The 15,412-nt window shown below is 40.1% G+C and overlaps 2 protein-coding genes across 2 annotated transcripts in view; one reads left to right on the plus strand and one right to left on the minus strand.

Annotated features, from left to right (window-relative positions):
- LOC143117322 (NACHT, LRR and PYD domains-containing protein 12-like) overlaps positions 1 to 12,671 on the plus strand; it is a 108,377-nt gene extending 95,706 nt beyond the window's left edge. Inside the window, exons 12-20 of the mRNA XM_076278969.1 lie at positions 244 to 414; positions 2,068 to 2,207; positions 2,360 to 2,387; positions 2,421 to 2,597; positions 3,488 to 3,658; positions 6,448 to 6,618; positions 7,116 to 7,289; positions 7,842 to 7,888; positions 9,691 to 12,671. Coding sequence (XP_076135084.1) covers positions 244 to 414; positions 2,068 to 2,207; positions 2,360 to 2,387; positions 2,421 to 2,597; positions 3,488 to 3,658; positions 6,448 to 6,618; positions 7,116 to 7,289; positions 7,842 to 7,888; positions 9,691 to 10,346 — 1,735 coding nt within the window. The 3' untranslated portion in view covers positions 10,347 to 12,671. The remainder of the gene's footprint in view (positions 1 to 243; positions 415 to 2,067; positions 2,208 to 2,359; positions 2,388 to 2,420; positions 2,598 to 3,487; positions 3,659 to 6,447; positions 6,619 to 7,115; positions 7,290 to 7,841; positions 7,889 to 9,690) is intronic.
- A 1,191-nt stretch (positions 12,672 to 13,862) lies between these two features.
- The window catches only part of LOC143117328 (NACHT, LRR and PYD domains-containing protein 3-like), an 11,132-nt gene continuing 9,582 nt past the window's right edge, over positions 13,863 to 15,412 (minus strand). The window contains exons 10-13 of the mRNA XM_076278981.1: positions 15,294 to 15,412; positions 15,040 to 15,213; positions 14,850 to 14,896; positions 13,863 to 14,634 (exon numbers count right to left, since the gene is read on the minus strand). The exon at positions 15,294 to 15,412 is cut by the window's right edge and continues 55 nt beyond it. Coding sequence (XP_076135096.1) covers positions 14,063 to 14,634; positions 14,850 to 14,896; positions 15,040 to 15,213; positions 15,294 to 15,412 — 912 coding nt within the window. The 3' untranslated portion in view covers positions 13,863 to 14,062. The remainder of the gene's footprint in view (positions 14,635 to 14,849; positions 14,897 to 15,039; positions 15,214 to 15,293) is intronic.

Below are 15,412 nucleotides of genomic sequence, written 5' to 3' on the forward strand. Positions count from 1 at the left end.
CTGCCACTGTATGTCATATTATTTGCAGATAGGTCAATACAAGTCATTAACGCAAATATCGGCCGATATATCGAAATATGTTATCTACATTACACATCGCACTTAGTCAAATCTTTCAGGTGTTTTTGTGTAAGGATAGTTGAAATGTGAATGATCTGTGGTTTATTGGGGCACTGTTTAAACAATATCACTTCCATTTACCCATTTCTGTAATATTTGATCTTTTCTTATGTTCTTATGCAGACTTGCTGAATGCAAACTCTCAGAGAAGTCTTGTGAAATTGTGGCTACTGCTCTACAGTCACCAAACTCCCTGATTGAGCTGAACCTAAGTCACAATGACCTAAGAGATTCTGGAGTTCAGCTTCTCATGAAGGAACTGTCTAGTTCCCATTACAGACTGCAGACAGTAAGGTCGGTGTAATGTAGACTGCATATATGAAGGTTCCCTTTATACTATATGTAACGGGTGCCAGCTAGCATTGCTGTGTGTGTGGGATATGTAATATACTGCCAAAGTAGGTCTGCTGTTTGTTTTCCAGGTGGTCCATCAGGTTTTTTTTTATTTATTGGTTAAGCGGTTATTGGGCTAGAAAAAGTTTGAGAAACCCTGTGATAGAAATATCTATTCAAAAGCATAGTTGATCTGTGCACGATATGACTAACTTTTGATTCATTAACACTAGGGGTGCACTAATTTGATATTAAAATTGGATATCGGGCCCGATATTGACAAAATAGCTAGTTCGGGGATTGCAAAAATTGAGCAGAACCAATCCATTGACTTCAAGTTCTTGGTGTGAGCATGCACACAGGGTGCAAGTAGCCATTTGCTGCCACTATTTCTTTGGGTGTTTGTCATTAGGCTACATCTTTGTCATTTCGGTTTGCCAGGCTTCATATTTCTGGTTTACTCTTCATGATGTTATTATAACCTTATGTTGTGTGATTTGTGTATGATGAGTACTCCATGAACAATTTAAAAGAGAATAATTAGTGTGAATTTGGACACATTTTGTGTGTATCAGTCACATAGCCAGTAATGTGGAAAAGTTTAAGCTTGTATCTACTTTAGTTTCTGAGATATGGAGGCTTATAAAACATTTTTTTTGCTTGCTTAATATAGCCTGGCTAACGTCAGACTTCATCTCATTGAGATGGGGTCTGGGAACTAGACATTCATTTTCTCGTATTTGAAACGTGTTTTACGAATGCCCAGAGCCATTGATTGGGCTCTACGAATGTCTATCAAATGCGTCTTTACATAGCTCATAACGGCTTCGGTGTGTCGTCATCGTCTTGCTGCCCTCCCTCCGTTCTGTGATTGGTTTCTTCGTTGAGGTGAAAACGAAGTCCATAGAATCCAGGCTACCTAGCAGCGTGAATAAAATTGCGTGCGTAAGACAACATGGGAAAACCCAGGCTATGCTCAATATGGTATTGAATAAAAATATTAGCAACTTTTGAACACTATATCTTATCACACTGAACCTGATTAGATATTTTACATTTTTATATACAACACTCATATTGTAGTGCATTATTAACACAAATAAATACCGTATATTCACAACAAATCAAAATATATTATTTAAACTTTTGAAAAATAATTTTGCATCTATATTTTACGTGTATTCATCCCATGTATGACAACATCTGCCATACAAACAAGCACTGAAAAGAACTTGTTTCAATTAGCACATGCACAAAATATTGAGTTGGTACCTTCACTCTAACTATATTAGTGAAGGCATCAAACATGTTTTTTATGGCTATGGGTGCCAAGGTTGCTGTGGACATTTGTTTACCACATGCTGTTTTGTTTATATATATACTCATGTGTTTCAGTTAATTGTGTCTATGTCCCCACCCCTCATCTGTTTATTAGCCTTGTCACTGCTATACCTGTTGTTTGTTATATGCATATATACTTTCTGATAATAAAACACATTTAAAACACATTTATTGTTCTTTGAGGATTTTACTATGTAGTCAATTTGATTTATAGAAACCTTGCATAATACAGTATGTTGACTTTCGTCACTATTCTGTCAAACACTGTTGCAGATTTGCTGGCTGTAAACTCTCAGAGAAGTCCTGTGGAATTGTGGCTACTGTTCTACAGTCACCAAACTCCCTGATAGAGCTGGACCTGAGTCATAATGACCTGGGAGATTCTGGAGTTCAGCTTCTCTCTAAGGGACTGGGTGTAAATATATACATTTCCTGATAATTTTACTTGTTTGTGTGATGTGTGTGTGTGTGCGCACGTATGAATAATCTGCATGTGAATGATTTTTGTACTGTCATTACAGGGTAATAATGACACTTGATTATGATTTAATGGGGCACTGTTTAGACAATATCCTTTCCATTGATCCACTTCTGTAATATTTTATTTTTCTCATGTTGTTATGCAGACTTGCTGAATGCAAACTCTTAGAGAAGTACTGTGGAATTGTGGCTACTGTTCTACAGTCACCAAACTCCATGATAGAGCTGGACCTGAGTCACAATTACCTTGGAGATTCTGGAGTTCAGCTTCTCTCTAAGGGACTGTCTAGTCCCCACTGCAAACTGCAGACATTACGAGTGATGTAAGGCCATGATTTTTTTTGTTTTTGGTTGTTTACTTAACTTTTGTTGTTAATAATGTGCTATTGTGACAGAGAAATACAAATGTTAATCATAAAAAGAATAACTGAACTATATGCAAGTTGTTCAGCCCTTCATAGCATTAACTCTGAATGTGCCAGTCTTTCCTTAAAGGAACCATATGTAAGATTGTGGCCAAAACTGGTACTGCATTCACTTTCAAATTACTGTAGAGCGGTGTATCCCCTCCCCCTCCCCCCTGACTCGAGGCTGCCAACCTGGATGCGGAAACACTACTGACTTTGTGATTAGTAGATAGGTAGAGGGTGGCGCATCAGGCCATAACGCAACATCAACATCAGTTGAGGGCTGCACCTTTACTTTTTAAATGACAATATCCTGGCCGGATTACTGTTGTCGGTGATATACATATTTGAAATGAACATGATTTCTTAATGTCTACTGACATATCAGGGCCATTTTTTGATTAATACATTTCTTACATATGGTTCCTTTAACACAACATTTAGCTAGTGTTCGATTGATGTGACATTACAAATAAACCTCAGCCACTGCCATTGCATTGTCATACTGTAGTATTTACAGATAAGCCGGCACGAGTCAACAAGGCAAATATTGGCATATACCATATGCTAGGCCAACATTGTTCATTGCACCTCTACAATTTAGCGACATTATACCTTGCACTACATCTTAGTAAAATCTTTCAGGTGTGTGTGTGTGTGTGTGTTTGTGGGTGGGTATGACCATAATGTACATGTGAATGATCTTTGCACAGTTGATGAAAGGTCTCTTGATTATGTATCAGGGCCCTTTGTTAACAGTATCTTACATGTATTCGTATGTTATCCTTTGTTGTGTTATTATGCAGGCTTGCTGACTGTAAGCTCACAGATAAATTGTGCAAGATTGTGACTTCAGTTCTACAGTCACCAAACTCCCTGCTACTACTGGACTTGAGTGGCAATGACCTGGGTGATTCTGGAACTCAGCTTCTCTCTGAGGGACTGTCCAGTTCCAACTGCATACTGCAGACATTAAGGTTGGCATGTATTTCCTGGTATATTTTTTATTTATTTATTTAGGCAAATATTGTGTTTTTTACCGATTCTTCCATAGCACTATTAGCTCTAGCAACAGGGCATCTCTCAAACAAAAAAAACAAAAAAACACTTTTTTATCTACAAGGCTAACAAGAGCTCCATACTCCGTTGACAGTGTTATTAGGTTCTTAACATTTACAATGAGGCATTGGAAACATTGTATGTGTGCTGAAAGTTTATTTAGAAGACAGTTTATACAGACACTACCTGGAGTAACTTTTCCACTTGTTTTCCAGGTGATGCCATTTTAAATTTAAAGCTGCAGTTGGCAAGTCTGACAGATTGAGGGGACTTAGCCAACATTTTGAATGTTTACAACTCTCATGCCCCTCCCCCACTACCACCAAGCACCCTCTCATTGAGTTTGTGCTCGTCAGTGCACCAGACCGCACTAGACTGTGATTGACAGTCAGAACTCACACAGTCCTACTCTGATTGGACCAGAAGAACCGGGAGCTGTGGATTTTTGCAAAATAAATAACAGGTTATAGGTGGAGGTAGAAGTGCATTTTTTTTCTAAAACCGGCTTTATGTTGTTATGTCGGAGACAGGGTTTCCGTTGTCCGGTAATTACCGGACATTGGCTGGAAAAAAAATGAAATGTCCGACAAAATTAAATCTCTCCGGTCAAATTGTCCGATTGAAATTGGCTAATAATCCCGTCCCCTAACGCAATCTGAATTTGAGAATAAGCCATAATACGTAAGCCTATATTATGCGTCCTCTGGCTATGTTTTTAAATGAACAGGCTCTACCGTTTGAAAAGTAAGCTATTAAACAACACGCATAGCCTATGCTGCATTTCAAATAGGAAGCGCACGCAACGTCCATGTTAAACAGACAGTGAGGCGGTTCAAACATGGCCAGCCCCAGGCAGACTAGCCTTAAAAGTTTTTTCAGAGGCCAGACGCGATGGATGATGATAAATTGGTAACGTCTGAAGCCTCAGATGTCCGGTCAACTCCACCTCCACCAGATGAAAAGCAGAAGTGTCGGGCGTATCTGTCGGAATCAGTGACATTGGAAGTGGAGTTGCGGGGGATGCGCCGCTCCAATACACTGTCATTCTCCGTGTAGGCCTACACTGTCACTGAACATGCAAAGTGTTCTTTACCCAAAGCATACAGTAGGCCTATGCGTTCTCTGTCTATGATCTGGTTAGGGCCTCCTCGACAAGGAGATTAGGCTACTGGTCCGCGAATAATTTCTGGCACAATTAAACGGTATCATTGAACCGCGGCCGAAAGAAAAATAAACTAAACATTTCCCAGAATAGGAAACATTTCCTAATTTATTGTTATCAAATAGAGGCATAGCATAGGGGATATTGGTGTGAGCGCTCATTGTGCGCATCTGTGTAAGTTACTGTAAACAGTCACCACTGGAGATAACGAAGCAGCAACAAACAACGTAGCCTTTTTAAAACAACAAAAGAAGCGGACTCTTGCTGTCCATTAAAAGATACTGGTTAGATCTTGTTCGGTAGGTTTATGTTGGGCTAATGAACATGTTGCATTCTATACAGCTTGATTATAGCCTGTCTCCAGTTTTCCCTTAATTTGACTAATTAAGAAGCGATAATATTTTTGACCGGCATATCATCAAAATGTCCGGAAAACAAAACCTCTGCCGGTCACTTTGACCGGCACCATTTTTTTCTAGCGGAAACTCTGGTCGGAGAATAGTGTCGGTTTCAGTTAATATGATCCAACTGCTAACTGCAGCTTTAACCCTTTAGCCACCAGGGTTTAAATAGGATTTTTACATCAACATTTCAAAATGCCATGGTATAAAGTCCTACTGTAAATGTAAAAATCATTAAATATGAACAAAAGTTTAAAAAGGGGATACATCTGCTCATCTAATTTGCATATTATGACATCACTGGATGGCAACCACTTTGAATTATGCACATTTCAGTAAATTCTAGATGTTGAACATATTTGAGCAGTTTTACTTTCTTTTTTGTCATTTCACCCACATAACAAATTAACAGGAAAACAATCACATGTATACCAACAATAGTAAACTATTAATATAACCATAAACCCTATGCTACTATACAATAAAGCAGCCTGGATAAATAAGTTCCTATCGCGGGTGACTTTGTAGTTCTTCAGAGCACTATTTTTACAACCCCTGCTGTCTGTACCACGTCCATTGCAGACACTATCATCACTATTATCACTGGCACCTCCAGCTTTGTTGGACAGAGGGTCGAAATAAGCATTGTATGCTTAGTGGACACTGTCGCAAAGGCACAAAGACGCACCTCCATTCACAGACGCACCGTGACTATCACTGTCAATAGATGATCGATCGTATTCTCCAAAAGGCAGATATTCTCCTTCAGAATCAGAGTAGGCGAATAACAGACCCAAGACTACATCACATGTGAATTTTGGTTTATTTCTGCTTCAATTTGTGCAAAACTATGGCCCGCATCACTTCCGCGTTATAAAGGAAATGCATGTGTGTTTCTCATGTACTTCCTGAAAACTTTCACAAACAAACATGAGCTTCAATCGAATGTCTGCCAACTAGTGATAAAGAGTACAAATTAGATTTTATACTGTACTCGAGTCTATCGTCTGTTTTATTCAGTAATGATGCTTGTCGCAATATCGCGACTTGGGCGGTTAGAGGGTTAAGACTATCAACAAGCGCAAATCTTATGTTGTTGACGGAAGGACTGCAATATGTTATATTTTGTTGCGTTCTTATGCAGGCTTGCTGACTGTAAACTCGCAGAAAAATCATGTGAGATTGTGGCTTCAATTCTACAATTACCAAACTCCCTGCTACAGCTGGACTTGAGTGACAATGGACTGGGGGATTCTGGTGTTCAGCTTCTCTCTAAGGGACTATCTAGTTCTAACTGCAAAATACACACATTAAGGTGGGTGCAGACATATATTTGTAGTCTTAGTTGTCCTCTTTAGTTAGAAAAAACATGACAACATTACAGTAGAGTATCATTTTATCATTGTTTAGGTGTCATTCTACTTTTTGAGCCTATTTGTGAGTCTTGAAATATCTGTGAACTGAACAGTTTACAATTAAGCAATGTGGCTCAAGTTGGTAGCCGTTGATAGGAAATTTGGCCATGGCTGTTGTTCGGCCTCGTGCTGCAGATAATCATAGCGATGGCCATATCTGCTATCAACGCCACGCTCACTTGTGCCATATCACTTTTATACAAGATTGCTACTAACACCAAATTTTAAAGACATCCAATTGCATTTTCTATCATTTATTTAGATATTCAGAAAATGAATAAACAGTTTAACTAAACCTATCTATTGTATAATAAACAAATCATTTCAAATTGACAAAATGTCACCAGTTCTATGCAGAAAGGAAAAATGAAAAAGACAATCTCTCTCTCTTTCTCAGGCTCTCCGATTGTCTCATCTTAGAAAAGGGTTGTGGTTTTCTGGCTTCAGCTCTGAGATCAAACCCCTTCTTTCTAAAAGAGATGGATCTGAGCTACAATCATCCTGGAGAATCAGGACTGGAGCTGTTATCTGCTAGACTGGAGGATCCTGTCTGTAAACTGGAGATACTTAAGTAAGAAAGAAAGCCCAGTGTTTCACATTTAGACATTGTCTCCATTGTGGACATCATATTAATTTCCTTAGTACCTAGTGAAGGTTTTTTTCAACAGTGTATTTTAATAGCTGCTATAAACTAAAGTATATATGTTGCCTCTTCAAATTCACAATCATAGCCAAATGTGTAGAAACCAGTTTTCTGAAACATTTGTAAACACTGAGTGGAGATGGGCATTACTGTTAAAATGCTATCTTTACTCCAAATAGTTGTAAATCTGACTGTTCAGAGAAGGCACGTTTGCCACACACATCTGCCACTCTTTATCAAATTTGTGAGTAGACAGACAGGGAACTGTTTATCCCCGAGAGACAATAAATTCTATGTTCTGATTGGGGGCTATTAATTATGTATATCAGGACACATATGAAGTAGACCAAATTTAACCATTAAATATCCATTAGGGCCATTATCACTATCAGTAACCAAAGAAAGTAGCACAACAATTTTTAATTCAGGGATATCATTAGTCAAATAATTCACATGTGTGACATTCTGTTTTTGTTACAGAACTGACGATGCTTCTGTAAGCAGAACACGACCATGTTTGCTGAAATGTGAGTTATTTTTATTTATTTAGCATTTGTGATCATTCACATTCACATGTTTAGCATGGGATGCTTGAGTGTGTGTATGGGTGTGTTATAACAAGGTTTGCTGACCTCCAGGCACGTGCAGAGAAGGGGGGCTACAGGGGCTCTAGCACCTGCCCTTTTGCCCCTTTGATGTCCAAGTGCCCTTTTGACAAGACCCGTTTTTTACTTTTTAAAATTTGTAATACTTCCGCTAGTTCCAACGTGAATATTCGCTAAAATGTCTCATTAATAGTTTGTGAAATTAGAAATTTACAAAAATAACAATTTTCTGTGTTAATTGAAATGCCTTGCGGCCACCAATCTGTGACGTCATACATTCAGTGAACTCTCAGAAGGTGCACGCAGGAACAGTGCTGCAGGAGATGTCTGGGAGCACGGTAAGGTCACTTGGCAGTTAGCCTATCTGAACATGCAATAGTATTCAGCTTAGAGATAGAGAATAAAATGTTTAAAGTTGTTTCATGTTTAATGAAGTAGGCTATCAAACCCGTTTTAACCATGTCATGGTCCATCCATTTCAATAACCTGGCAGCTTCGAAAATCTAAGGCTGAACGTTCATAACATATTCAGTTTAGGTTACTATGTTATAGTAGCTTAGGTTAGTAGACCTAGTTAATAAAACAGAGTAGGCAAACCTTTTCTAAATCGTCATAAGCCGACGACATAGGCTACTGTAGTTGTTTAACTAACCCAACTCCACACATCGTTCTCTGTTTACAGTAGGCTACATTACGCGTCATTTCACTCAGTGGCCACACGCACAGCACGTGAATCTGCAAGACACCAGCTTGCTAATGGTGGTAGTTGACTGTAAACATTAAAATTATAGCCTGACAAGCCAGACTAGGCAATAACATATTTGCTGCCGCTAGGGTGCGTCTAGATTTCTAGGCTATTAAAATTAGCTTTGAATTTAATCAAAAAGATGTAGCCTTATAGCCTATGATCTCTGTGTAGACAAGAAAATTTTGTTCCGTGTGCCCTTTTTTTAAATTTGAGCCCCTGCCCCTTAAAAGGTCTCTGCACGCCCCTGCTGACCTCTGTGTGTGTGTGTGTTGGTGAGTATATTACAGCATACAGATGGATCTACAAAATATCATGTAAAAGTTAATTTTTCTTTTCAAAAAGAGAATTTTTCATTTATTCTAGAATCATTAGTTATAAAGTGGAATATTTCAAGCCAATTTTTCTTTTAATATTGATGATTATGGCTTATAGTGTATAGGGAACCATATATACTGGCTGTTCAAACCATTCAAAACACACAAGGTAAGACTAGGACTAACAACATTTACAAGAAGACAAACACAAAGACAAAGGCCACCTTAACATAACAGCAAGGTAAATACATATTATTTCTTACATAAGAATAATCATAACCAATATCAATCAATAAGTCACAGTAGCAAAATAACAAAATCATCTCCTTCCCCACCCCCCATGACATCTGCAATGGTGGTGCCTTCCAGAGGACTCTTATTCTGGCATCCATTCGCCACAAATTCCTTTACCGCTGTTAAGACAGTGTACATGTGCGGCTGCAGAGCCGGCCATCACAGTGTGTGTCCGTGTTTTTGTGCAGTAATATGTGTGTGTGTGTGTGTGTGTGTGTGTGTGTGTGTGTGTGTGTGTTTTTGTTTGCTTGTTTGTTTGTTTGTGTGTCTGGTTAGCATGATCTCTGCCCTGTGTGTGTGTGTGTGTTTGTGTGTGTGTCACTCCCCATATTCTGATGAGGATGTTCTCTCCTCCTTCTTGTCTGCAGATGCCTGTGAGCTCACACTGGATCCAAACACAGCAGGGAGAAATCTCTCTCTCTCTGACGGGAACAGAAAGGTGACATGTGCGAGTGAGAAGCAACTGTATCCTGACCACCCAGAGAGATTTGACTGGAAGTATCAGGTGCTGTGTAGAGAGGGTCTGTCTGGACGCTGCTACTGGGAGGCTGAATGGAGTGGGGATGCAGCTCGTATAGCTGTGGCCTATAAAAGCATCAAGAGGAAAGGGGAGGATGATGACATCATAATGGGACTTAACGCAAAGTCCTGGAGTCTACGTTGCTCTCCTGACAGTTACTCTGCCTGGCACAATAATAAACACATTGTCATACCTTCCCCCTCCTCCCGCTCCAGAAGAGTAGGAGTGTACCTGGACTGGCCAGCTGGCACTCTGTCCTTCTACAGCGTCTCCTCTGATACACTCACCCAACTGCACACATTCCACTCCACATTCACTGAGCCACTTTGTCCAGGGTTTTGGGTTTGGTCATCAGTGTCCCTGTGCCAGATTTTACATTTGCGTCATTCCGTATCAAATCGGAAAAGGTGGTTACTGCACAGATTTTATTCAAACCCCAAGAATTTTATTTCCACCTTTGAAAATACTTCAGTTTTACAGCCCAAAAATAAAATAGTCTGGTAAGCAATGTTTGCTCATTAATATTATGAAAAGTGTTATTCATAGGCAGCCCAAACTTTGAGGATGGAGGACAAACATGTTCTCAGTATGACTGAAGCATTAAAGGTTTGTACGGCATTCTCATTCATTTTCTACAAGGCCATAGATTTGGGGAAAAAGAATGACATTAACGGTAGTATAAACTTGTTTTTGTATGCATTTGGTATCAATAATTATTTTCTTTACATACTATATTTTATTAAGTGTTGTACTATATACTATATTATATTGTATTAACCAAAATTTGAGCTCTCCACATGTAATGGGGCTTGGAGATTTTAAGGATTAAACTAGGGGAGGTTATGTTTTTCACTTTTTGTGATTAAAATGGAATGTGGGGTAGTAGGCACTTGAAAATCTATTTGAAAGTAGCCCGGTGTATAGGCATTATGTGTATGATTACGTGTATATGTTAATGTTGTACCGTAGATAAATAACAAAATCATTGTTTTGCCTCAGTGACAATGCATATTTGGCTGAGACCTCAAATATTAGCTCAACATTAATAGTATTGAACTGGCAGACAAAGCAATGATCGGTGCCATTTGGATACAAAAAAATATTTCAATATCAACAATTTTTGCACTTTTTTCCATATCTAGGTCCTTAAGCTATTACATGCTATTGCATTACTTAGATATTAGGTTGGGAAATTTGAGATGGTGTAGCATCCATTTTCCTGGATTTTGTTGGATTTGTCATGGAATGACCCCTTTATTCATTTGGCGGAAGCTTTATCAAAAGCGACTTTTGGAAATGGAATAACATTTAAACTATTAACATTTGAGCATTTTAACATTTAAGCTTAAAAACTACAGTTATAGATACAGCATTAGATTCAGAATAGATTAGGAATGACCTCTCTCTGACCCCAACCTTCCTTCATTCTCTCTCTACTTCCTCTCCCCTATCCTTCTCCTCTGTCTCTGCCCCCTCTCATTTTCCTCATCCCATTCCACTCCCCCTCCTCCCCTGCCTGCTTACTTAAAATGATAATAATATAATAATTAAATAGTAACTGGTGGGTTTTGGCGTAGACTGGCAGTTGAGGGGTTCTATTTGTGTTGGGACGTGACGCAATGACGTGAATTTGAGCGTAGGCCTGTCATTATTTGAACGAAGTCTGTGGCGGGTAGAGTGTGGGCCGATGGCGGATGAGTTGCGGCAAGAGAGAAGTTACTGAGAACGGAAAGGATCGTGTGGATTCTATTGGGATACTCTGGTGGATTATTCTATGCCCTGGGAGCACTTTTGGACCCCGATATCCGTTTCCGAGAATTCTGCAAGACACAGGGAGAAGGAGCTTTCTACGACGAACAGCGCTGGATGCCGGGTTTGTTACAAACTTTTTCTGTTGTGACCGGTTTACCTAAGCCTGTTTGTAGCCTCCAAAAACCCTTTCACCTGCCCTCAATACCTACCGCTGCCCCAACCCCATTTAAAGTCCTCGTTACAATAAACTATAGCCTACTTTTCCATGGCGGCGCCCACACAACAAGACGTCTCACCCCTTCTTTCACCCCTGACTCCTTCAGTTGATATTTTGACCCTAACTCTACTCTAACTTTTGATTTCGTTTCATACATTTTCTTTCTTTCATTTTCTTTCTTTTGATTAGAGATCGTATGCTCTAGGAGAACGATTAACTTTGTGTTGTCGGCCTATGTTAAGACCGACGTTGTCGGAAAACTGGTAGCCTGCATTTATTTAATGTTCCTGAGCTCAATAGAGGGTTGTTGAAGCTGACTACTATTTATATGTATGCTATTGTACGAAAGTGGGTTAACGAACAGCTGCGTATTGAACATTTTCAGTTTGGTTTGAATGGAGTTTTTTTATTGTTTGGGGGCGATTCCTTTGTTCATATGCGCCTTGACGGCGGCTTACCTACAGCTAGGCCTGACGTTGTAATATGCCACAGTCTTAAATACTGTTGTGAACTTGAACATTTAAATACATTCATTTTTCATTTAAAAGTTCAGAGTGAAACCGAGTCTCCTTCCCACATACAAAAAATAAGCTGGCGTAACTGAAATTAATATATGTCCGGGTTTCAGTCACGTTACAAAGTATAGATTTGTGCATTCTATACAACACTGCTTTGATGATATAAGTGTTGATATTGCTTTTTTCATATTTCTTTCATATTTTGCCTGTTGTGGTTTTTATAAATTCAATGTGTGGATTGTACACTGTATACTGATACAATATATCATTCACATCTGAAATAGATATATTGCATTTTCTTATTTTTCTTGATTACCTATTTCAAAAGTCTAAATAAAATGGTGTACACATATACCTTTTGTGTAGGTATTTACTTCACATAACTTGATTGTACCAAGGTCATCTCTCCATTCTTTGTATAAACTCACACATACAGAGAGACTATAAGTATATGTATAAGTATATATACTCTTTTGATCCTGTGAGGGAAATTTGGTCTCTGCATTTATCCCAATCCGTGAATTAGTGAAACACACTCAGCACACAGTGAACACACAGTGAGGTGAAGCACACACTAATCACGGTGCAGTGAGCTGCCTGCAATTACAGCGGCGCTCGGGGAGCAGTGAGGGGTTAGGTGCCTTGCTCAAGGGCACTTCAGCCGTGCCTACTGGTCGGGCTTCGAACCGGCAACCCTCCGGTTACAAGTCCGAAGCACTAACCAGTAGGCCACAGCTGCCCAGAGACTGACCCCTAGTAGGTTTAATGGTATGTAGCCCTCCTTGTCCTTGTCACAGCAGGCCCACCACCACCGAGTCTCTCCCTGGTCCTCCATGCACAGGATGGTCATGAAGTCGTCCTTCTTGAAAGACAGCTCGTCCTCAGTCTCCGCCTCATGGTCCCACAGGCCATATACAGTACTACCCCTCTGTTCATGATGCCCATCTTCTCTTGAATACCTGCACACACACACACACAGGCCATACACCACCCCTCTGGTCATCTTCCCGTCTTCTTGTTAACATCTCCACTCTGGTCATGACGCCTATCTTCTCCTGAACACACACACACATACACTCACACACACACCCACGTGTGTGTGTGAGACACAGACCATACACCAGGTCATGTTGGGTGGGTGCCATTGAGAGCATCCTAACCAGCAGCCTCTCAGTCTGGTATGACAATTGATCTGTTGCTGACCAGAGGGCCGTGCAGAGAGTGGTGAGGGCAGCAGAGAAGATCACCAAAACAGCTCAACCATCCATCCTCTTATACCTCAGATTACTTGCAGTACCCCGGCATTACCACAATTACTGTTGCATTGTTGATTGACAATAAAGTTCACTTTGACAGTGACTTTTTCATTAGCACATTTAACACATACACACACACACATTAGGTTAACATTAATGTGACACAATATGGTAAGGCTAATATTGTGAGCATTTATGCAAACCCTTATTCTATATTATATATTTATCATTCAAATATTACTTTGTTTTTTGCAAATTATTGTACAAAAAGGCCATATTAAATTAACCAAAAATCAATTTATTAGAGCAATAAAAAGGAAAATATCCAAGGGTGGTGAATGATTTATATCGGCACTGTATGAGTGCCTGTTCTGCATTAGGTTTAGTTTGTTGTCTTCACAAATGTTTGGGAGAGCAGAATCCAGAACCTGCTGTTCTTCATTTTCCCCATAGATGGCAGCAGTACATGAAACACTGTCAAACCCGACAGAGGGAAATGGAATCGTTTATGGCTTCTAATATGTGTGATATCCCAGGCACATCTAAGCCAAACCCTGGACAGAGGGGTTCCGTGAATCTGTGGTGGAATGTGTGCAGGTGGGTGAGTGTGTCAGAGGAGACGCTGTAGAAGGACAGAGTGCCGGCCGACCAGTCCAGAAACACTCCTACTCTGTTGCAGTTAAATGTAAGTGAAACTTTGGGCGAGGCCTTACGGTCATGGCTGGCAGTGTAGCTGTGGCGATATAAAGAGTTTGATGAATACTGACACAGCAGGCCCCAGGATGTGTCGTTGAATCCCAGACGACAGTCTCTCTCTTTTATTCCTTGTTTCCTGTACGCCGCTCCTACATACATCATTGCCGTGTCCCATTCTGCCTCCCAGTAGCAGCGTCCAGTCAGGCCCTCTCGACACAGCACCTGTTCATATTTCCTAAACCTGTCCGGGTGGTCAGGATAGCTCTGTTCAGAGACAGTCAGCTTCTGATGATCCTCGGAGAGGGAAATCTCACGGTGGGCTGTGTTGGGGTCCAGAGTGAGCCCACAGGCATCTACACAACAGGGAAGAGTGGCGACAAACAAGTCTTAATTATTTTTGCATTGGTTACACATTTGCCACTGTTTTACTAAAATACTAAATAAATGTAGTTAAATTAATAATAATTGTTATTAATAAATACATTTCTACTAAATACATTTAATAATACTGGTGGTAATAATAACGTTCACGAATGCTCAATGTTTGTGTGTGTGTCTGAGTGCTTACATTTCTTCAGTCCCGACTTGAGCCAACACTCTGCATCATGATCAACACTGTAGGACATGAAGTGGGAACAGGACAGCCAATTCAGTCATATAGTCATATATATCCACAGCAGTAAAAATACTGGGTGAATAATCCAGACATTACTCCAGTAGTCATATATCCACACAGTCACACTTTGCAGACCACCTACATTAATGTGTCCAGTTTGCAGTCTTGGTCATCCTTTCTCTCAGTGAGCAGCTTGACTCCAGTCTCTCCTGGGTGATTGTAGCTCAGGTCCAGCTCTCTCAGGTAGGAGGGGTTTGCACTCAGGGCAGAAGCCAGAAACTCACAGCCATTTTCAGTCACACCACAGAATGACAACCTAGAGGAGAAAATATGTTATTTTGTGTATCTATTGCTCACCCTGTGTGTGTGTGTGTGTGTGTGTGTGTGTGTGTGTACCTCAGTATTTTCAGTGTGCACTGTGAGTTCTGTAGTCCAGAGGAGAGCAGCTCCACTCCTGAGTCCTGCAGGTCATTGTCACTCAGGTCCAGCTCCTTCAGGTGGGTCCCGTCTGAACT

This window comes from Alosa pseudoharengus, unplaced genomic scaffold (assembly GCF_046254945.1).
Source record: "Alosa pseudoharengus isolate Yale_2024_CS ecotype anadromous, Long Island Sound unplaced genomic scaffold, YU_APseudo_1.1 YU_APseudo_1.1_scf_1, whole genome shotgun sequence".
Lineage (NCBI taxonomy): Eukaryota > Metazoa > Chordata > Actinopteri > Clupeiformes > Clupeidae > Alosa > Alosa pseudoharengus.